Raw genomic sequence first — 24,514 nt, 5'->3', positions numbered from 1 at the left:
GGTCTTAAGTAGCTTTCACACTATTTATGCAATTTTCTATGTTAAATAGTTAAGTTATGTTCAGTATAATCTTTAGTGCTTGAACAGGTCCAGGCTGGCGTAAAAAATGTATTAACCATCACCATCACCGTAAGTAAACTAATGGAAAATGCTTTCTTGGAATTTTTTCCAAAATTTGTTATTGCTTATCCCAAAATTCTAGTTTTGGTAGCTATGTTGAATTTCGCCGTAACATGTCAAACTTACGTTATTTAAAATCTTAAGCAGGGCTTGATTATCCTTAGCCACGGACAAAATTTGTTCGATAACATATTTATTTATTTATTTGTGAATTTTTTCGAAAAATGACAGTAAATTTCTTTTTGAATATTGACATTCTACAATTTTCTAATGTGAAAAATAAAGATCTAGATAAATCATGATTTCGAGAAAATACGTTTAGGCCCTAATTTGAAAAAAAAAAATGAATGGCGTCACAAATCCTCACACGTCCAATGCACAATTGGTTTTACTTTTTACAGCGAACAAAACGAAATTAAGTTATTTTATAAAAGAGATTTTTTATTTTAAAGTTTTTTTTTTCACCGAGGGAATGCTTAATCTATTGTTGCTGGCTCTAAAAGGCCCAAAGTTATGTTTTCAATCTTTTAATTACTGCTTTTTTTTTATTTAGTTCCGTTTGAAAAAAAAAAGCTGAATAAAATCTGTTAATTTTCAGTTGCTAATGAAACACTTCGGGGCAGCAGCGACTTGGAAAAGGCTCAAATTATTCAATGAAAGACTTTTGCTGATACTGAAATTCTCCCTGCATCGTGTACCTGGGTGTTCCCTGTCTTAGGTATTATGCAATTTAACAAGCAGGCTACGGCCCGAGCAAAGGAGGATATAGACAAAGCCCTTCAAGCCTTAGATGACCATCTTCTTACAAGAACTTACCTAGTAGGAGAAAGAATTACCTTAGCTGATATTGTTGTCACATGCACATTACTCCATCTCTATCAGCATGTTTTGGACGAGGCTTTTAGGTACCTTTTCATCTCTAATTGTGTAGTTACTAATTCTCAGCCTTATTTGGAGATAAAAGTCTGATAGGGTGTAATTTTTACTTATGCTTGTTTTGCAATTTACTAAATATGTGGACGGCAATCAGTTAAGCATGTTGTCATTAAGTTTTGGGTTTGTTTTACGAAACACAGAAAAAGATAAGATTAGAACATCTAGTCATTTGCTCGTAGTTAGTATGGGTCAGCTTTTTACAGAGCACGCCAGACACTCATCTCCTGCGATAGATTTTAATACTTGTTTTAGTGATGAAACATATCACAGCATACAACCTTATGTGTGATATTTTCGCAATATTTGATTTTTTTTTATAGTGCAATTAGAAAAAAATCTAATGATTTAGTTACAAAAGAAAGGCTAATTGGGAAAACACCATAAAAACTCAGTTCAATTCTTTTTGACAAAATTTCTTGACATGTTTTTCAAAATTTCTAAAATATTTGTAGAAAATGATGTGAATTTTTCTCTTTCTGATCAAGCACTTCTGGAAACATATCAGGTATTTAGGGTCTGGCCCTTAAAGCTGGCTTTTAAAAACATTATAGTGAAACCCCTCCCACAAAACTTCCCTAAATGTACAATGCTTGTACATTTTGTAGTGCATGTACAGTATAGATACGAAATACGAAAATCTTTGCACTTAAAAATGGGTATAGTTGCAAAAGTTGGGTTTGAACGTGCTCGAATTTGGATTTTCAGTAAAGCTCGAAAGTAGGGACAAAAAGTTATAAATAAAAAGAAAACAAATTATTCTTCTTTTTGGAAAATAAAGCCAAAGTAAAAAAAAAGATAGCAAGCAATAATTATTAGAAGTTCTTTAACTTTTTATAGTTTCGTTGGATAATGCTGTTTTTCTCTCGTATTTGTATGACACAAATATGAATTTCCTTTCCTATTAGTTTTGAAACTCTCCAACCCAAACCCCCCCCCCCCCACAACAATCTAATGTTTTGACGGCGATTGGATTTTTTAGTGTAATAAGAATAACTATTTTAATTTGTGTATTTGGAAAAATTAGTATATTAATCAGTGTCTGGTCCAGTTCGTGACAGAATTAGAACGTGTCGCCAAACGCTAGGTGATGTTCACAGTTTTTTGTTAACACTAGCCCTAGTTTCCACTCTTAGAACCTATCCATACTTTTTGGGTTTCCCTATATATGTTAGCATCATGTGAACAGGCTAGTACTGGTTTCTTGAAAACAGATATCGCCCCTAAAGCTATCTTTCATTTCCCTAGTGTTAATGCCAGTGCAGTATTCCCTTAATCTGTGAAATGAGTATTAATTATATAGTATGATGATTCCATAGATTTTCAGTTAAATGCTGAATGTCTTTCCATATCATCATAGAGTAAGAGAAGTTTATCCTACCAGATACTTCTTTTTATAAGCATTCTGGTCTGGAAAAGCTTCTGACAAGGATGAGTTGTGCAACAACAAAAACTAATTCAACTAGAATTTGTCTTTAAGAAGTGAGATGATTCAGGATCCATTTCCTGAAGCTCCTTGTAGGTTAAAAACTCCTTGGATTAAAGTTCTAAAAAGTTATATAGAGACTAATTCATCTAGATTATGACCTAAGAAAAATTAAGCCTTTAACCGAAAGGCTTAAAAATTAACCGAACAAAAAGAATAAGCAGAGAAAAAAAAGAAATACCATCGTCAATCTTAAGAATTGAACTTAACTGTGTTGGTACAGTAGAGCCACCCCAGCCCGGAATAACCAAGGTATTCTTCTGGTACGGTATTAAGTACCTGGCAAATTACGTGATGAACTACCGAATGCTTCCCACCTAAACGTTTGCTTCTAATAAGGAAGCTTCTGCTCTGGGTTTAAAAGGTAAAAAAAAATGAGTCACACTCATGGCCTGTTCTATTTATATTTAACAAAAAAAAAATCCAAGAATATGTTACCTTTAAAAAAACCGTACGTGTAAGATCAAAGGATTCTTTGATCCCGTGCTTCATGGTGGGAAACGCCCAAGAGGTCGTTCCCCAACCAGATGGAAGGACACGGCATGTGCCTTCTCAGCCATGACAAATATTCAGGAGGATGTCCACATCCTTCCAAGAGACCGGTCTAAATCGAGGTGCCATGTAGCATCACTCTCGACGCCGAAAGCAATTCGGCAGGAGCATTCCAGAAAATCTTATGTCAATACCAACCGCTGGTTTATCACTCTAATTAACCAGAAGCAGGTCAAGGCTGTGATTGGCGACTTCAAGCTGTGCGAAAAGGCTGGTGAATTCGATCCAAAGAAGTATGCTGAGTTCCAGGCAGCTGTAAGTTTTTTTGTTTTGTTTTTTTTTCGAATGGCTGGGATATTATGATCGTCATTTTATGGACTTCAGTATTAAAACGAAAGGAATAAAAAAATCAAGGAGTATGTATACTTAGTAGTCTTACATAAACGCTCAAAAAATCAAAACATCTCATTCAAAATCATAAACAGTCGAATTGTTACATCGACACTCGGAAAAAAACTGCAATCGAAAATCGTAAACACTCGATTACATCATCACTTGAAAAATCAAAAACCAGAAACGTTCGAATTGTTACATAAACGAAATCAGAAACGCATAAATCAGATACAGTTAAAAAGCATAAACAATCAAAAATCATACAGTGTGATTGTTTTGCGAGAGAAAAAAAAGTAATCTTAGTCATTTCCAACGACTCATTAATTTACGTCTTGAGGCAAGGACACTGATACTTAAAAAAAATGGAAATCAGATACAATTTTGTATTTTGAAGTTACAAATATGGATTGAAGTAAAATCACTTGTCTGCTTGTCTTAAGAGAGTTTTAGATTCAATTATCTCTCGCCGAAATCCTTATTGAGTGATTCTTGTGGAAATTTATAGAAATTCTTATAGAAAGCTATTGAAACTTTTACTAAATAATGTTTCTTGGTTGTGTTTTTCAAATTGTATAACTTTAATACAATGCCTGAACTTCAACAGAGCCTGAGATGATTTCTCTGAAAATAAACATTGAGAAAAGATTTTATTTAATTTTGTTCTAGAGAGTCCTATCTTTACGTAATCCCACAACAATATAAAGCACAAGGTGTTATGTTAGGAAAATATATAAAAATATTAACTTTTTTGTCCCAACACTAAGTTAGGGCTTCAGTCCGAACGACTATAAGTTTCATCAAATTTAATCTTCGTCATCAAAAGTTACGAGCCTGAGAAAATTTGCCTTATTTTGGAAAATAGGGGGAAAAACCCCTAAAAGTTATAGGATCTTAACGAAAATCACACCATCGCATTCAGCGTATCAGAGAACCCTGCGGAAAAAATTTCAAGGTCCAGTCTACAAAAATGTGGGATTTCGTATTTTTTGCCAGAAGACAAATCACGAGTGCGTTTTTTTTTTTTTTTTTTTTTCTTTTTTTTTTTTCTTTTTTTTTCTAAACGTGTTAAAGTAACACGTTTCTTAAGGTTCGTGTTCCCTGTGCAATCTTTAGCATGTCATTTTTATGCTCTCCTAGGCAGGTATGTAAAAAGGTCCAAATCGCAACTTGTGTTTTGATAGCTTTTCTTCGAGCAATAGTATTTTTATATGTAAAAATGGTATTTTCAGAAAAATATTGGCAACAAATTTGAAAATTGCTATGGCACTTTTTGCATGCCTGCCCCTAGGTTTTGGATATATCAACGAAATAGAATATTATTTCTGTCAATCCATAGCTTAGATTCAGACCTATCCAATTGCCGCATTGCAATGATAAAAATTTAATGTGCATGGTTTTTAGATTGAGAATACTTAGAAAATTGGTTAAAAACAAGACATTTTTCCTGTTTTTGAATCAAGCTTTGATCCTCCTTTAAAAATGCGTAAGGATCTTGTCCTTTTGATGCAGCTGCAGACTTGTCGCGAAATCGCTTCTTTTAAAGGGAACATATACCTTAAGTTTGTCATAACACTTTTATTATATAGTCGGATCGAACCAGTTGTGGAATATTGATAGATACATAGATAAATACACTTTTATTTTCACCAAAATTTTCACGGCATTGCCAAATTTCTTTGGTATAGAAATTATCATGCATTTAATCTTAAAAAGAATCAATCTTAAACCAAAATTACAGAAAGATTTATTACTTGCGTAAGTATCAACAGATGTAGACTTGTTTTTATACAATTTTCTATGCCTTACAATAGTTTACATAGTGAACGCTTCATAATTGAACATCGAATACACTTTGTATAGTCTGGACTGCTAGGAATGAAACTTAACAAGATCATTCTAATTCGTTGAGAAATGTCATTAAATTTGACTTCAAAATTGAAAGTAATTCTTTTAATGCTCTTGTTGTGAAATATTTGGCACCCCTTTTGAAAACAGGGTAAATTATTAATAGTTTTTATAGCAGTTCGAACTTCCTATCTTAAAGATGAATTTTGTATTTATTATTCCATCAATTGTATTTTAGATCGGAAGTGGAGAAAAGAAGAAGACAGAAAAGGCCCCAAAAGCAGTGAAAGCAAAACCAGAAAAGAAGGAAGTGCCAAAGAAAGAGCAAGAAGAACCAGCAGATGCTGTTGAGGAGGCTCTTGCAGCTGAACCCAAGAGCAAGGATCCCTTTGACGAGATGCCCAAGGGGTAAGATAATTTAAATTGAAAGAACGACCTCAATTGGAGCTCCAAAAACAATATACCACTCTTAACAATATCCTAAGACTTATATATATAACCATTTATTAAATTTTAAAAAATTCACTTTGATCCTTATTGATAGTGATCTTTAAAAATCGGTTGATGACATTTGTGTTTTACTCTCAAAAGTCAGTCCGAGTTTTAAATCTCTTTAATTTTCTTTGAATGGTTTTATTTTACGTTTTTGCTTTTAAATTTAAACTTTTTTTTATTTATTTATTACATTGTATGGTATTAGAGCACCTCAATCTGAACCTGAGTCCCAAGAACACGCAGCTTGGGTATTTTAACACGAACGCCCAATGAAATTACTAGGCTGTTAGCTAGCACTGCAACCAGGATGGCTAAAAGCAAGGTTATGCAATAGCACAATTTAAATTTGAAGCTTTACAATCCCCCTCCATCCCCTCAATTTGGTTTTGTTCACTTGTGTTGTTTATATGTCTGGATAATAAAACATAAACACATGAATTTGATGATTCCATAGATTTTCAGCTAAATGCTGAATTTCTTTCCATATCGTCATAGAGCAATAGAGGTTTATCCTACCAACTGCTTCTTCTTATAAGCATTATGGTCTGGAAAGGCTTCTGACAAAGCTGAGAAAAGTATCAGCACAATCTATCTAAAAATTCAGGACAACTTATATGTATAGTTACATAAGACAGATTGGCATATTGTATTAACTTTGAGCATTAAATCTATTTAAATATGCCTTTAAGATGCCAAAAAGATAGAGATTGAAAAAAGGTAGATTTATGTATGTCTATTGTATGATCTCCAGTCTGATTGATGCAGATTAAATTCGTAATAAAAAGAATTAAACAGGGCCATATCCCTGTATGATAGTTTTCCAACAACAAAACAACTTTAATAAAGCTTTAAGAAGAGAAATTTTATTGAAAGACGGTATAAAAGAGGCGAATCCCCCCTCCTTAATATCAATAGAGTATATTAGAGAAGGGAATACATATTGGGCCATTACACAGAGTTCAGCCCCTCGAATTACCTGTCACTTGAGTCGCTTGTAGATTAAAAATAAAAAACTGCCAGTTCTCAAAAATTTTGAATTATTCGTCAGTTGAAGTGTATAATAAACGATGCGGATGCTAAAGGTCCTTGGTAGATTTATATTGGTCATCATGCTTAATTAGTAAATAGTAACTGCATTTGTGCAGTTACAATCGGTAGTTAGGGGGGAAAAGGGGGGATTTTTTATATTTAAGTCAGATAAACCAAATTATGACCAGTGAATTCCTCTAGGAAGTGTGACAAGAAAAGACAGCACTCGCACTTGACCCGAAATAAACTCTAAAGCCCATGCTTGCGATCCATGTAAGGAACCAAGCTGGTCCATTACATGTAAAGCTGATGTGAATGATAGCTACTGTGAAGCGGGGAGAATCACCTGACGCTCCTCAATCTTATTGTTCTCTTTGAAGTAAGACGTTGATCAAATATATGAATAGTGATGCCCTCGTTCAGTGTAGCTTTTTGTAATAAATTTCAATAATATGTTATGCAAGTGCAGTAATTTTGCTCTAATAAACACCCTTTAGACAGTAAAATTTATTTTGCGTAAGTAATTCGAAAATGGGAAGATTTGGTCAAATATAGTGTTCTATTTTACACTCACTGAATGCCTATGTTGTTCCTATTGTCCAAAAATTATAGTTGAAATGAAAAAAAAAAATCAGTGCAAACTCTTGCAGCTCCAAAGACTTTAAGAAAGGTTTTTGCATGAAGGTGTTTGATTTATCCTGATAGATAAATACACTAAGAATTTTCTATCTCGAAAAGAACGAAATGTGTGTTATTGAGCTCTGACGCAAAATAAACCATTAATTTAATTGATTTCAATAAATGCTTTTGAACATCAGAAATTACAATATGCTTATTGAAGTTGGGGATGATTTCCATAATATAGTCATTTAAACAAATACTTAATATTTTTTTAATCTGATCATAAAATATCATAAGTTTATTATGCCAGCTCCTTCGTCGTATAAGCTCTGGTCTGGAAAGGCTCCCTATAAAGCAAAATTAAGTCAATTAATTATGCACTTCGTTTGCGGTTCCAATTATGACTCCTTTTGACGCAACGTTATGCATATCTGAGACAAAAAAAATTGGCTAATGCTATCTTCTGGGATCACTATTAGAACGTAAAAAATGGATCTTCTTTTGATGGAAACGCACAAAAATTATGCTGAGAGAATATGTCTTGTATACTATCTGTTCAGGGGTATTTGTGTTTATTTTTTAATTAAGCTGTTGAAATAAGACTGAAAAGGTACTACAGTTGCGTTATGTGTTAATTAATAAAACCGCAGTTAGTCCTTTGTGTTATGGCGAAAAATCATCTTTGAACAGTTTAACTAACTTAATACTGGGTAAGTTTTCTGTCATCTTCTCTCATCCACCGCCGTGTTAAGTTTGACGGCGGCGGAAAATCATCTTTGAACAGCTTAACTAAGTTGATACTGGATAAGTTTTCTGTCATCTTCCCCCATCCCCTGCCATGTTAAGTTTTCCCTTTTTTCACTTGTGATTTATATATATGTATTGATATTAGTGAAAAATAGGATTGTGCTGATGCCCTAGATATTCGGTTAGATAGCTGCTGATTCTTTCCTTATCGCAGAGCACTAATAGTTAGTTAATCTAATTAATATTTAATTCTAACATCCTTGTGTGACGGTTTGGTGTCTAATTATAACTAATTTTACTATAATGTTACTATTTATGGTAGAAGTTCACCTTAATAGTTCAATTAAATTCTGAATAAAACATTATTATATTGGTTTTATTGATTAGAACGTTCAACATGGATGACTTCAAGCGTTTCTACTCCAACAACGAGGAGACCAAATCAATCCCATACTTTTGGGAGAAGTTTGACAAGGAAAATTACTCAATCTGGTATAGTGAATATAAGTATCAAGATGAACTTGCCAAAGTTTACATGTCATGCAACCTTATTACGGGTAAGTTTGAGAAAAAAGTTTCGCTTTTTACCTTAAATTACCCCTTTTTCAAGTATGTCCAGGATTTTTACTTGGAGGAGGGAGGGGGCTTTAAGAATCGCGTTGATAACTTGTTTGTATGCATTTTTTACGTTTTTGAGTCGGACAACAACTTCATGGGGGAAGGGGTAAATCCGGTACTCCTGTCCCCATAGATACGGCCTTATCTATTGAATTGGTATTAACCCATTTGCTCTAAAATAGTATTGCTGTCTCTAATTCCAATACATAATCATTCATATCGAAATGAGATGTCAAATTTTGTATTTTATGCAACCTTGTTAATGGGGAGTTTTTAAACAACTTGCTTCTTTCATTTTAGCTTATCATGTTTTTGTTTAACTGATCCCTAATTGTCTCAAAAACCGAATTATTGTTTATGTGACTCCAATTTCACACAAATTTAAGTGAGTGCCCATATGTTAAATAACGGTCATATTTTAAATTTTAAAGTATTTGAAAAATTAGGGTATGATTCTGAACTTACCCGCCGAGTATGATTCTGAACTTTCCCGCCGAGTATTATTGGATCCAGGAAGTATGAATGATTTTAATGAAAGAAACTTTAAAGTATTTTTTTAAGGGAGGGGGCTCTAATTTCAGTCAGCGCAATAAGTATTCGAAAGATTAAGCTGGTCCGGGGGTATTTTATGCCTAAAACCTTCGTAATAGTGAATTCAACAACTTATTAAAGTTTCTTTGCGATCGGGTGAACAATGATTTAATGCATACAGTACACAGAGACATGTACCGTTGCTTTGATTTCAAAAGAAATGAAACTCAAGGATACATAGATTAAAAATAGACTATGTAACAAAAACTATGTCGCTTTGAAAGAGTTTTGGGTGAAAAACTTATTTATTTTAAATTTAAGATTTCATAAGTTGATTCAATAACAAAATTTTTCTCTATCCGATTATTTTATCTGTTAATCAATGCACTTAACACAAGCTAAACTTAGAACGTTTATTGAAACAAAAAGTGTCCCAGTAACAAGTCATCAAGGTCCACCTAAGTCAAAATGTTCAATTCAATTTCTTTAACCATTATTCAGTATAGATAGAAGCCTATCTGACGCCTAGGGGAGAGGTCTGAAAATGTTTACCGGTATGGTCTGTAACACGAATAGAGAGTTTGCATGTCTGTTTTTTTTTTTTTTTTTTTTTTCTTAGTGTAATTTTTTTTTTTAATTTGGAATCCCCCTCCCCCCAAAGTGCATACTGTACATGCGAATATTTTTGCTTTCTGGATTGTTCTTTTTAAGAAAGATGTAATATAAATTAGTATATCTAAGGAAAAAATGAAAGCTGTTAATTAATTTTAGGCTGAGAAAATTTAGAAATCTGAGCATTTGACTGTGGGAAAAAAGGTAGCTTGGTGTCATCGATAGTAAATAATTCGATCCTCTATTTACGACACAGGATGTGCTCATGGCTGCCTCTTTGTGTTACTTAGGAGGTATAAGATACTGTACTGTTAAATCCAGGAGACGGCTATGTCTACTGTTTCAATCCAGTACCACATTCCTTCTTGAAAGCACAATTAAGGTGCTGATGATGCTTAAAAAAATGCAAACCTACCGAGCTAAAACGTGGAATTTATCGGAAGACAAAGTGAAGGATGGTCGGCAGAAATGATTTGATCCTCTATTTAACACATAAAGTATACTTACGGTTGCTGCTTTGCGTAATCTTGAAGAGATATAATACGGGATGTTAAATCCAGGAGACAGTTAGGTTTACTGTTGCAATTTAGCATCAACCCTCATTAAAAAGGGTGATGTGTTACTAAGAATCTGAAGATTTGAGGTAGCCATTTGTGAGTGATAAAATTAGATGCAGTTGATGGTGTTATCGGGGGTGTATTCTACCCTATTACCTGAAAATTGTGTTGGTTCCCTCCCCGAATAAAATATTGTCCGCGGCAGAGAATGACACTCAGGCGTAATCTCAAAAAGAACGCAGCAAAACAGGACGTTTCTTGAAGATCTTCGGTCTAAAAATGCCTAAGAAGCGCAGTTGTATCATACACCAGCTCGCGTTTGAAAACCTAAGTATTATGTCGATAAAAAGAAATTGTCAATGGAGTTCTTTAATTGGCTTGAGTCTTAAGTAAAGAAAGAAACGACCAAAAATGAGATTGTTGAAGGCCAAATGAAAATACTTAAGAAAAAAACAGAAAGCGAATATTTCGAGAGAACAACCGCTTGTCTTCTTCAGCGCGAACAAACTAATAAGATCAAGGAGAAGACAAAAAACAAGTGTGGGAAGTAAAACAAAGCCAATGAAAAAAACATCTAAAAAGTTAAATAAAATTGAATAAAAGACTAAAAATTAAAATCAAATACCTAACAAACAATAACGTGAAATCCGTTTGATCATTTTCTTTCTTTTTGTTATGGCAGGCATATGTGGTTTAAGAAATTATCTGAGTCTTAGGTAAGTTTTAAAATACTGGATAAATTTAACTAGGGTTTTGGTTCTAGCTAGATCTGGATACTAATTCTCTGGTTGAACTCGGAAACACAGAATTGTCAGTTATAGAGACTAAATTGTAGCGTTATCTTAATTGTGATTGAATTGACCTTTAATGATTTTAACCTCTAATTACGACACAAAGTGGATAAACAATTGTCCCTTTGTGTAACCTTGAAGAGGTAAATTATACTGTACTGTTAAATCCAGGAGACGTCTAGGTCTACTGTTTCAATCCAGTACTACATTGCAATTAGCTATTATTTTATTGCAAAACATTATTTATTTTCTTTTAAAGTAACTACTACATAATAATTTTCTTCATTTTCTGTATGAAATATTGACCCTAGTTACTTATCTTCCTTTAAGTGTTGATTAAAAAAAGATTCTGTCGGGATTTGACAGAGGAAAATATTGATAGCAAAAGAGAAAAGAATGACAAAACCCAATGGTAAAGTAGTTTAAAAAAATTAAAGGATAACCCAAAAGGGGGGAAAACTCCCAACTTAATTGAGGTTTTAGAAAATAAAGGGGCTTTTGGTAAACGGCACTAAACTTCTTAGTCCAAACCGGCGGTGCTAATCCCGATTTTGTGGTCCTTCAGCTAGGACTTACAACAGGCGCGTGGGGCCTAGAACTCTTATGCTCTTGCACACCCTTCCTGTTTACCTTTCCCTGTTTTTCCCAGGTACCCATTGAGAACTGGGTTGATTCTGGATTGGCTTACTGAGTCAAGAAAGAGGGCTCATTGGTAAAATTATTAACTGGTAAAGCGCCAAAGAAAATCAGCGAAAAAAAAACCATACATCGAACAGTGCAGAGTGGGTAATGTTTTTTTTTTATATATAATGCTGGTTAAAATCGTAGTAATGAGTTCTAACCCAAGTCCCCAAGTTTGGTTTTACTGTGTTGTTATAGTATTTTTTTTTTCATTTTATTCTTGAATAGACAAATTTGAAATACCCAAAATGCTGATATGCTTCTCAGTGCAAGGTTGAAGGCTTCTCTTTTAACCTTAGTTGAATAGATTACATCCCACAAACACGTTAATAAATTTAGGAGTGACCAATATGTCACCAAAAGATTTTTCTCAGCCTTTGCTTTATATTCTCACAATTACAAATGAGAAATTCACTATTTATTATACATCATCCCATTCTCTCTAAAGAAAGGAAAAAATTAACGATTGACTCTTTTATTCAGCAAAGAATTTGATAGAAAACTTGAATCTTCTGATTTACTTAAAGATTTTGTCTTGATTGAACTTGTGACCTTGTTTGTCCGTACCAGTCCACGAGAAGTACTGTGTCACTAAATCCTTTGTTTCTTGCACATCGGGGTCAAGTTTCTTCCAGTTATAGGATTCGTAATTGATCTGCCAATTCGGACATTATTTTAATAAGCTACTTTTAATTAGATCTTAATTTATCTAGTTATTTATTATTTAATTAAATAATTGTTTAGTTATTTTTAGCTAGTTAATTTTTTAGGTGATTATTAGCGTTAATAAAGTATTATAATATTATTCCCGCTAGTGGCTGTTGTATAAACGACTTCAAAAAATACGAAATGGGCTAATTATATGACAAACACAAAAAAATACAGAGAAAATCGTAAATATTAATAGGGTACTTTTCGGATATAGCGACCCCACTCAAGAATTATGTTGTTGTAGCAAGGTAACTTCGTTTAGCAAGATTGTGTGAATTTCTTGCTAGCTTGGATTAGTCTGTTGATTGTAGAACTCTTGAAAAAGATACAATAGTGCCGCTTCGGGTCTGTTGTATAACGTACGAGAGGAAGAGTAAACTGACCATTATCGATTAGGTTTGGGGCTTGTCCTCCGTCGTATTCGAACGTGGTCAGATATTCCTTATTCGGCTTCTTTTTAATGAAATCTATTATGCGTACCGAAAATAGATTTTTCTTTATTTTATTTCTTTCCGCGGGTGATGTGAAAATAGTTTTCGGTCTTTTTCTTTGTGAGAACTGTTTCTTCTAGGTTTAAATAAGAAAATATTAAAAAAAAAAAGATTGTAGTTTATTTTGAATAATGTTGATTTAGTTTGTTTTGTAGTGATGAAGGCAAGTGGCCTCTCCTTGGCTTGGTTGTAGTTTTATTTATATCTGAGAATCTGTCAATAAAAAATAGCTGTCAGAAGTTTAACAGCCACCAAACTCCCAGAGGGATGGGTTTCAGGCTCATGCACCCCTCTCTAAGTTTTCGTCATATTTACGATCTCTGTAAATTCTAGAGTTTGTAAACAGCTCATTTTCCAATTAATCCTCCATCTCCTCTACTTCCGAAATAAATGTATGCCTAAGTGCTTGCAATTCCTTAATTATTAGCTACGAGTATAGCTATCTACGAGATGGGGCTTCTCCTTTTTGTGATTTCAGGAAAGATCCTTTTCCTTTCCTCCGTAAAGGTCATGTTTGACTATGAACTGTTATTAATTGTGTTTTTTTTACCTTTTTGACAATTTTTTGATTCAAAATATCACGCCACTTTCATTTTGAATGGATATAGTTACTCAAATTCATAAACTTAGCAAATGTGTTTCACAAAAGTTTCTTAAAAGTTTTTAGGTCTGCTCAGTTTTGGGTATACTTTAAAAAAGTCTCAAACTTCACGGTTTTGACCCAGAATTTGAATGATATTGATAATCCAAAATTGGTCGTGTGGAAATACTTCTTTTTGTAGGAAAAAGGGGAGACAGGGAGGGGGTTGAATTTAAATTTCTGCAACAGTTTCTGGATTGAAAGATCTTTCACTACTAATTCAATTCCAGGGAGACTGAAAATGACATCAGAGTTTAAGAATTCAATCACCTGTTACCCCATTTTCACCCTGGGTGGGGTCAGAAGGGGCTAAAATACCATTTGTGGTGTTCTAATAATATAATACATAATTGAAAAAACAATGGGTACTAAGTTTTACCGTTTTCCAACTCTGGTTTCATTTTTGGTCTCCCCGGACTTGATTTTATAGGAACGACCTTTCAATCCAGAAAGTATTTCAGAAACTCAAATTTGCGATTTCCTTCTTTATCTTCTCTTTTCCCTGATAAAGGAGTATTTCTGCACCGCAATTTTGGATATATTACTAAGCAAATTTTTCTGAAATATTTTCATTTAAAAAACATTTCTGTTGCTCGAATACCGAGGTTTGGCCTTCTTTTTGTAGTGTTACTGGACTAAGTTTTATTTGTGTAAGGGGAGGTAAAAAATGAAGAGGTTTCATCTTTGTTTTATTTTGTAAGCTTATATTACTTCACATTTATAACTTATGGTTTTTGTTTTGTTCCCTTTTCTATAATTATTGAATAAATAATATTATAAAGAAAAGTTATAAAAATACTATAAAGAAAAGTTAAAGCTCTGGGTACATTTTACAATATTGAAAAGTAATTTATTTTTCTATGTCAAATCTCGAAATTGATTCTTATCTTTCTGTAGAAGCTATGTTTAGTTTTCATTTATTTATTTTTTAAGCCTTTATATATTATATTTTTTTATGTTTATATGAAGTTGTAAATTGAATATTACAAGACCCTTGTGAAATTAAAAGATTTTTGTGGATCGTTACTGCTCAAGCATACCTAAACCTGTTGGATCTAGTTGATAATGATTCTAAGAGTTTGTAAATGCATAACGCATAAGTATATAAGTTTTAATATATAACTGATCTATGATTACTTCTTGTCAATATGTAACATTTTTTACGCTGGTATATTTATGTTATGAATGTCTATAAATTATTTAGGTTGCAAACTATGGAATACAATTAACAATAATATAAGAATTTAAATTGTGCTTTTATGTTGCCAAGTATTGTAAGAGATTTTGTGTATGGGAAGCAAAAAATAACACCGGATTAGCCTTGGTTTTATTTTTTAGTTAATGTTCTTTCGTCTTTGTCCTTTATTATTATTGCTTAATTCTTTTTTCTGTAATTAATCTATTAATTACAAAAAAGGACAAAAAATGTCCTGTTTATGTTACAAAGATTCTTCATGGGCTATTTTTGAGCGACCCAGGGTTGAAGAACCCTGACTAGAATTGAAGCAATAGATGCTCAAGAAAAACGTAATGTTTACAATTTTGTAATTTATTTGATTGTATCTTTCAAGAACAAAATTTTTTTTACAGGTATGTTCCAGCGAATAGAAAAGATGAGAAAGCAAGCATTTGCCTCTGTTTGCGTATTTGGTGAAGACAACGATTCGTCCATTTCTGGCATATGGGTCTGGAGAGGTCAAGATCTAGCCTTCAAGGTAAAGCCTAAATCTTTTCTTTTCATTTGCTATGACTCAGATTTTTGAATGAAGCTGATTTAGCTATGTAACATCTATGCAGGATGTCAACAGCATAGCTGCCGAGGGACAAACTTCTTTTTCAGAATACTCACCAGACTTTGAAATCGAAAATATTTTTATGTATTTTTTTTTTTGTAAAATACCATATATTTTTTGCTTTTTTTTCCCTGTTTTGTCTCAATGCTGCAAAAGTATGCAAGGTATAAAAACGAATATAAAGCTGTCAAATCTTGTAATCACCATTGGTGCCTATTAGGGTAAGGGGCAACAGCTCCTCCCCTTTCTAGTTCTTGAACAATACCTTTTTTGTGTTTTCAGTAAGTCCATCCCCTCCCCTACCATCAACATTTTCGTGGATTGGCTTTCCTTGTAATCGTAAGACGTTGTTTTTTTTTGTAACACTTCACATTCTGTATCATATTGAGCAGGGCAGAGCGTTTTTCACATAGAAATGTAGAATATCCAGTCTTAAAATATTTACACGTACCTCGTTCGTCAGTCGGAATTTGCCAGTGTTCCAAATTGTCGGCATGAGTTGTGATCGCAAGACTTGGTCTCTCTCCACTTCTAGTAAGGATTACTGAGATTGAATGCTCACAGCTAGGGGTTGTCTTCCCTAAACATTAGCCAGGAAATGAGAAAGTCTGTGTTGGTGATCATTCAAAAAGTGTGCTTAGACACCATTTTAGTGAAGATGTATCTTGCTAGATTAAAAAAATCACATCCAGAAGAGGATTAAGAGGATTCAGCGATAAGAATGAAAAGAGATATTTACCTGCCAAAAATATAGTATAGCAGCTCATAGATAGTCAAAAGTATGTGTCTCATCCATAGACCAATCTGACTTCGTCCTTCAGTTAAAAACGATTTAAGCCTTCATTAACTTATGGTTGTAAGATACTTACAACTAGCCTTCGAATATATATTAGTAAATAAATAAAAATCGAAGTAACCAACTATCTGTTCACTTTTCCTTCTGCTTTGTTTGATTGACTAAGAATACGTATATCCACTGTCACATGACCGAAAAGATATTTCGTTTTTTGATGAATCCTTATTTTTAGATAATGGGTCTTGTCAACTGGACCCAAATTTTGAAACCGGTTTCACAATTACTACTGAAATAAAGAATTTAAAACTTGACTTTCAAATTTCACGCTGTTGTTGGCGAATTGTCTAAGGATAATTTTAGGCACCCGTGTAACCAACCGTATGGCAGGTTCTATTTGGCTCTCAAAGGCTATAATGACAGAAAAGTTAAGATGGCTAAGACATATTTTGAGAATGAATGTCAATCCGTTGTCAAATATTGATCGTTTTGGCCATCTATCGCTGGACAAACGGAAAGCCAGTCCCCGAATGGATTCGAAAGATTGAAGAAGGGAGGATTTTAAAGAAAATTCAACTTCTCGGGGGGGGGGTTAAGAGTGAAATTGTTAATGAATTATGGTGGAGGAGGAGTTTGTGCAGCTGTGTTTGGCCTCTTTTGTGGAAAAAGTTTTAAAATAATTTCCGTTAATTTTTAATGGATTTAAGAAAATTACTTTTTAATCTTTTCGGGTTTTCTCTATAACTATCCAGAGTTTGGCTTACTATCTATATCTTGGATCATAATAACCATTGAACTATAATGCTTTGAATAAGTGTTGAATAAGGGTAAGAGCAACAATATTCAATTATATGGGTTAAAATCTGCATTATCTTTAAGACTATTGGGCTGATTGAATTCTATCCCCCATTTAGTAACAACCTTGAGTACAGACAAATATTAATCAACAATTCAATAATCCCCTAAATGGGGGATTGTCCAAACAAATGACCAGCGACACCAGGACTCGAACCCCTGTTCTTACGGACAAAAGATTCAAGTCTAGCTTGCTAAATGGGGGTTTGTTGAAAAACTTCAATAGGAAGTAAGGAATGAATTGTGGAGGAGGAGCGTGTGCAGCTGTGTTGGCTGCTTGGTCCTGCATTGAGTTGTCGGTAGTAGTATTAGGATTGCAAACTGGAGCAGCAAAACTTCTAAGCCTCTGTCTAAAAGCACGGTCTTTGCTTTTCATTAATTTCGTCGAATTCAGGCCCTTAGATTATGAATCCGTAGTCCTGATAGTCAGGTTTATTTTAGAATCTGCTTTGTTATTGGAAAGGGCCTAAGAGTTGGTCAAGCACTTAAGTCGTGAAATCTTAAGAGAAAAAAACGCGGACTATGAATGGGTTTACTAAAAAGTCATTCAGTTATTTCTGTCACCTCTGATGTAAAGTATGTTCTGACAGAAATAGATAAAATTTTATTTAACGAAGGAGCTGCTGATGTCGTGACCGAAAATGATGCGCATACACCCCTGCTTCATCTTCACAAATGAAGTTGTAAATAGAGTCAATGAGCTTCGTTTCCTTATAATCTCTTGGTAAATCCGCTCTTGGTAAATCCACCACGATTGAGTGAGAATCACCTGTACAAGACAGCTGGGGATCACTCCGCAGTAAAAACTTTATTACCCAACTCATTCATCTTCCCACTTTCCAAGTGTTGCATCAGACCCATTGCCGAGCATGGATGTCGCCTGCATACTAGTTCTCCGAAAAAATAGCTGGCGCCACTTCAGAAGATCCAAGACACGGCTCTGATAGAGCAGGTTTAGTCGTTACCCATTGCTCCAGTCTGTTAGTAAAAGGTTTGATGTAGTGTTGATGTTTGATTTCTACAAGTGCGTGCATTCATCTCCTTCTGTAGAGCTTTCTCTTACAGCCTCCCCCCCCCCGCCCACATCGTTCCACCGAAAAGACGGATGCGAAAGGGGCACAGCTCGATCCCGTTATCTTAATACTGACTCCCCGTGAATTGAGTAATTGAAGGACAGCCATGTTCGACGTTGCGCTTCGATTTGGAGCGATTTTCCTTGTGATGTTTTATCCATTGACTCCTTTGAATACCTCGTGACGATGCGATTTAAAAGAGTATGGACGAATAGAAGCTGAAAAGCAGTAGGTGCTGCTAAATCAAGGGTTGAAATTATTAAGAAAAATTAACCTAGTTTGAACTAGACGTTTGGAGACAAAATAAATGTGAAAGAAAATAATAAGATATACTTTGAAAGTAAAGGGTAAGGTGGCCACTGGGAATAAAGTATACGTTGTGTTATAAAAAGTCGGATTCTTTGTTCTATTCAAAAATTTTGGATCCAGTAACTCAAAGTCGTTATTTTAAGCACATATCTTACGATTATTAAGGATTGATGCATCCAAGAACAGATTTATATCAAAATTATTCTTGAAACTATTTGGGGAAAAAAAGGATATTTATTTTGAAGACAAAATAAGATAAAAGGAGGGAAACCCTATGTGTGTTGTTTTTAATTTAGGTTTAATCGAAAGTGGTTTGTACAGCTGCTTTTATCCTATCGTTTTTGTTCTATGAAAGGTTTTCTGTAAATGAGCACGGTCTATTCGTAGTGTAATTGTTTGCCTATAAGCTAGGTAAGGTTTTATTGTGTTCTGTACTTTCATTTACATTTCTGTGGTGTATTTCCGCGATACAATCACATTACTTGGTACTACTTTAGACAAAAATAAAAATATTCCCAGACAGACAAGGAAATGCCATTCTGCATAGAGAATAAATTCGCCTTTCTGACTCTTCTTTGGTTTTCTTGTGCTAAATATTAATCCAGTAAAAAGAGCTGAATTTAGTTATTTTTGAGCCATGGCACTCTTACCAGTAAACTTTTTGTTGTACCATTGGTCTGAACTTTTAATTATATTTAAAGTTAGAAGGAAAACTTGTCCAATCGATTTTTTTTTATTTTTTTATATACGTTTGTAAACCTATTTTTGATGGTTTATCGACAAGTTTCTCGTTTTCAGTTGAGTCCCGATTGGCAGATCGACTACGAATCGTATGACTGGAAGAAACTTGACCCCGATGCGCAAGAAACAAAGGATTTAGTGACACAGTACTTCTCATGGACTGGTACGGACAAACAAGGTCGCAAGTTCAATCAAGGCAAAATCTTTAAGTAAATCAGAAGATTCAAGTTTTTGGAGGTGTTACGAAGTTTTCTATCAAATTCTTTGCTGAATAAAAGAGAGTCAATCGTTATTTTTTTTTTCTTTCTTTAGAGAAAATGGGGTGATATATAATAAATAGTGAATTTCTAATTTTTAATGGTGAGAATATAAAGCAAAAGCTGAGAACTATCTTTTTCTGAAATATTGGCCATTCTGAAATCTATTCACGTGTTTGTTGGATGTAATCTATTCACCAAAGGTTAAAGAGAAGCATTCAACTTTGCACTGATAAGCATATCAGCACTTTGGGTATTTTAAATTTGTCTATTAAAGAATAAAATGAAAAAAAAAGCTTCTTTTCGAACGCTGGCTTTATTAAGGAACAAGCGCCAGGTGGCTCAGCTTAGCTAAAAAAAAAAAGTGAGAGGGGCTCTCGTTACAGCACGTAACCGAAAGACCCTTTTCGTTTAGTTGATAGTGGAATTTGTAACTCCATTCCTTCAGTTTACACCAGGAAGTGAATCTACCTAAAATCTTCGTAAGTAGACTGATCTGAAGTTTGGAATCATAGTATTAGTACCTTAGAAGAATGCTAGTGTCGATAAAAACTTCAACGCTATCTAGCGCATGGTGACTGTATTTTTTTAAGATAACGATAAGGACAATTAATTTTATTTGTATAATTGGTAAAATTTGCGCTGTAATAAGTGTCAGATCTCTCTTCCTGATAGAAAAACTATCGAAAGCTTTAAAATATTTCGAGTGTTCCAGTTCTAGATGGCTTGGTGTCTTTTGTCGACAATAATGCCTGTTTCGTAAAAATCAGCGAATGTTGGGACATTACTTCGGAGTCAGCGCGCATTAAAGACTACACTGGCTGGCTTTAATACTCGTCGCGACCGTGGCCTGAATCGTCGTGGAGGTGACGTAGGACTTTACTTTCGGAACGATCTACCGTCAAAGCTGTTAAGTGATCCAATTGACTCTGATCATGAGATATTTTGGACGGAATGCAAACCGACACATTTATGAAGAAGATACTCGTGTTTGATAATCGCTTCGGTCTATTACCCTGAGAGTGCCAGAAACAGGAACGAACTTATTGAGCACATACAGTTTTTTGTACATAAAATGCGCCAAAAGTATGCCTCTTCTGCCTTTGTAATTGCTGGTGACTTTAACCAAACAAACAAACAGTGGGTTTCCAATGTTTTGGATTTGCAGCAAGTGGTTGTAATACCGAGGACCCTACCATAATTTCGATCATTTCATAATTTTCTTTGAAGCAAATTCAGCATTCCTCAAAACCAAACAATTCGAAACTACTATACGACCGCTAAGCGACCTCAAGGGCCTAACTAAGACTCCCTGCTGCCTTCGCAGCAATGGCGATTCAGTTGCGGAACCATGTTGTCAAACTGAGCCGATGGGTGAAGGACAAAAGTATGCCCTTACCTGCAACAGATCTACACAAATGGCATTCGTTAGTAAAAAGACTTGCTGGTAAAACGACACCTAGTGACGTCGGGGTATTGGAAGAGCATGGTATGCTTCTTCTTCCTTTGTGATTGCTGGTGACTAATCAAACAAAAAAACAGTGGGTTTCTATGTTCTTGGCTACGGAAGTGAACTTTTTTGCTGGCATCTCTACCACCTTTCCGTCAATCACCAGTTCAGAAATCGAGTCTCATAAATGAAGAAGAGATTGATGATGTATGTGAAGTTTCCAACTTTGCTGTTTACAAGGAACTTCAGAAGCTGAATAGGAACTGTGCGTCCTACCATTGCGAGCTTAGTTTAAGTTTGTTAAGTGAATTCGCTATTTTCCTTCGCAAGCCACTCTCTTCTATTATTAACCAGTGTTTCCAAGAGTAGGTGTTCCCTAGTGCTTGGAAGAGAGCGGAGGTTTGCGTCATACCATAGTGAAGGGTCCAAATCTTGCGATCAACTCCGACCTATCTCAATAACCCCGAACATGTCCAAGGTGGCCGAAATGTTTATATACTGCGAGTTGATGTCACAGGTTTCTCCTTCTGTTGATCTATATCAGTACGGATGTTTGAAAGGAAGCATCACAACTATCTACTTAATAAGAATGTACCACCCTAGTGTCGAGTGGCTTGACCGAGGAAGTGCGATTGTCAATCTTCTCCTAGTGTATTACGGAAAAGCCTTTCATCTTATTCGCCATTTCATAGCTGTGACAATTTTACGCGCAATGGGTGCACGCCAGTATATTCTCCTTTTAGTGATCGATTTTCGGCAAGACCGTTTCCAGTGCGTCTACAGCGTTATCTCTGGAGACACCAACTCCGAATGGGCTGAATTCAAGTGTGGCGCCTCACAAGGCACAAAACTTGCAGCGCTGTTGTTTTTTGACGGATCTTTTCTTGATCCGTCAAATTTCGTTGGTTTTGCTATCGGTTTAACCGTCATAATGGTTCGACGGCTGTGCTAAAATATTTATGCTAAGCCGTTTTAAACAAATCCGTTCTTTGAATTCAAAGCTTTTTTGTAATCTTAAAATGCAATATCTGAGAAACTGATCATATTTATCTAAAGTCATCCTTTAATACATTACAAAGGACGAGAGGGCTATTCAAAACATGTGGTTCCCAAGACCCAAAGACCTGGGAGGGCATTTTTAGGGAAATGAACATAGAAGATAAGAATTGTATTATTAATTAGGAACAACTAGCCTAGAGTTATATGGGCTAGCCTTCCGAATTTTTTTATTGGCTTCTAGAGCTTGATTTATATGTTCCTATGCCTATGCTATTTAAATATCTCATACTCGTTTCCGCGCTTCAACAACCGCAATGAACCGTTTTCGTGTAGTCAATTTTTCAATAGCTTGCTATTCGTGACTTGCGGTTTTACCTTTACTAGTGTTTCTTATAAGCCAGAACCACTCTTCATTGGTATTTCACAACTGGAAATTTTCGCTCCTAAGATAAAGCTTGCCGCAACCCCTAGAGCATTAGGTCAATTCTGTAGCAAAAAAGAATTTGTTATTTAAATAAGTTCGGTAAGTGAAACTTAATACCATCTATCAAAAACTTGTCACAATTATCTTCACAGTCATCAAGGCAGATTTAGATTTGACAGGAGGGATTGATTTTTTTGAATATAACAGTAGAAATATTTCACCTAGAATGGTAAGGTAATCAGTTGAGTAAGGGAGAAATCTAGCTATAGTGTCATGTTTTTGCCGTATTTTTGTTGAAGTACATTTAGAAATTGTGTTGGTTGTTCAGTTTTAGGCCATGATAGGTCAAAATTATCAGGGTAAATTTGCAGTTTCTAGCATGATTTAGCTAGGATCAAAGTAAATGTAACACTTGACGCCTTTATTATGCTCAATTCAAGAGTTGTTTCTTTGGCAAATTCATTTTGAGCCCTAAAGGGGCTCTAAAGAGCATATAGCCTAGTAGGCCTAACCAAAAGGGTAAAATTCTAATTTAATGACTTCTTGCTTTCTTAGACAGCGGTTAGGTTAGGAAAATGATACTTATCAGGGATAGGTCTAGAGGTTAAAGTATGTCCCAGGAAGGCATTTTGAAGTAGGGTAAGACGACCGGTACTCGGTCACTTTGTTCACTCTTCACACTTTTTGACATTCAATCTACTATAACTACTTTATTATACCACCTAGAAATTTGATTTTTCTACAGTTAAAATTGTCTCTGTTTTTTGAACAAGTAGGTCATTAATTTGAATAGTTTTGCTTATACAGCGCTACATATTTTTGAATTTAGCAAAAGCTATCAGTTCAGCTAATACTCGTCATATAGTTTCTCCTATTGACAAAGATATTACGCAATAATACAGTATCTAAGTCAGAGCCTTGCTATTTCTCGGTCACTTCCAAAAAACCCGTTTAGACATTCTTTGCTGAGATCTATGACTCAGGCCCTTTGTCTCGTTATTAGACATTTTAATGTTTTGAAATTTGTTATTTCAAATTGGATTTTCAGAGCGAAAATAGTGGATCCAGGATTTTCTTTGGGGGGATGGGGCACATAATAGGTGCTTTGATAAACTTGCGAACAAAGAAATACCTGCAATTAAAAGGGAATCTTGACAATTATGCGTCATACATAGGCCTAGGTAGTGGAAATGGTCTAAAGTGGTAAGGAGTTTGGCCTTTATTTTAATATAACCGGTTATATTTAATACATTATTTAATACAAACCGTTCAAACTGCTCAATGTATCAGCTCTTTGTCTCAATACATATTAATTTTTAAAAGGTTAATTATTTTTGGATAAATTTGAGAAATATGTTATTTTAAATTGGATTTTTAGAGAAAAAATAGTGGATTCAGGAAATTTTTTTTGGGGCGGGGGGGCGCATAATAGGCTGCTTGGATAAACAAAGAAAGGTACTACCCAAAGAAATACCCTCAATTTAAAGGGAGCCTCAACAATTGTGAGTCGTGGTAGGCAGTGGAAATGGTCGTAAATTTAATCTAAAATCGGGTGAGGGATAAAGTTCAAATAAATCTGTTGAAAGTAAGATGGTATAAAAATGTTGATACGAAAAATTAGTGACAAAGTTATTATGCAATAATACATATTCTCGTCCTGTCAGTCCCTGTTATCTTGGCTATGACTCAGGCTCTTTGTCTCGTTAATATTTAAAATCAGTATTAAAATGCGATTCTTTTGATGTAGCTATTGGTATCAAAATTCCATTTTTTAGAGTTTTGGTTTCTATTGAGCCGGGTCGCTCCTTACTACAGTTCCTTACCACAAACTGTTTGATTAGACATTTTCATGTCTTGAAATTTGCTATTTAAAATTGGATTTTCCGAGGAAAAAATAGTGGATCCAGGATTTTATTTGGAGGGGGGAGGGGGCGCATAATAGGTTGCTTGGATAAACTTGCAAACAAAGAAATACCCACAATTTAAAAATAACATCGACAATTATGCGTTGTAGGTAGGTAGTAGGT

General features: G+C 34.6%; 2 protein-coding genes across 2 annotated transcripts in view; both read left to right on the top strand.

Annotated features, from left to right (window-relative positions):
• LOC136042466 (calcineurin subunit B type 2-like) overlaps positions 1–909 on the top strand; it is a 53,672-nt gene extending 52,763 nt beyond the window's left edge. The window contains exon 3 of the mRNA XM_065727425.1: positions 719–909. Coding sequence (XP_065583497.1) covers positions 719–838 — 120 coding nt within the window. The 3' untranslated portion in view covers positions 839–909. The remainder of the gene's footprint in view (positions 1–718) is intronic.
• On the top strand, positions 772–19,649 carry LOC136042465 (elongation factor 1-gamma-like). The gene is made up of 6 exons (XM_065727424.1): positions 772–1,025; positions 3,208–3,346; positions 5,508–5,677; positions 8,549–8,718; positions 15,384–15,508; positions 19,415–19,649. The coding sequence occupies exons 1-6, from the start codon at positions 844–846 to the stop codon at positions 19,568–19,570; spliced, it is 942 nt and encodes a 313-aa protein (XP_065583496.1). The 5' UTR covers positions 772–843; the 3' UTR covers positions 19,571–19,649.
• The last annotated feature ends 4,865 nt before the right edge of the window (positions 19,650–24,514 follow it).

Source organism: Artemia franciscana, unplaced genomic scaffold (assembly GCF_032884065.1).
Source record: "Artemia franciscana unplaced genomic scaffold, ASM3288406v1 Scaffold_1327, whole genome shotgun sequence".
NCBI classification, from domain to species: Eukaryota; Metazoa; Arthropoda; class Branchiopoda; order Anostraca; family Artemiidae; genus Artemia; species Artemia franciscana.
Note: the sequence above shows the minus strand (reverse complement) of the source record. Positions and strands in the feature narration are given on the sequence as shown.

Bases quoted from the DNA above. Each gene is read 5' to 3' on its own strand.
- LOC136042465 (XM_065727424.1), top strand. From the start codon at position 844: ATGCAATTTAACAAGCAGGCTACGGCCCGAGCAAAGGAGGATATAGAC. The intron at 5,678-8,548 runs GTAAGATAATTT...TTTATTGATTAG, and splicing joins TTTGACGAGATGCCCAAGGG to AACGTTCAACATGGATGACT. The intron at 15,509-19,414 runs GTAAAGCCTAAA...TCTCGTTTTCAG, and splicing joins GTCAAGATCTAGCCTTCAAG to TTGAGTCCCGATTGGCAGAT.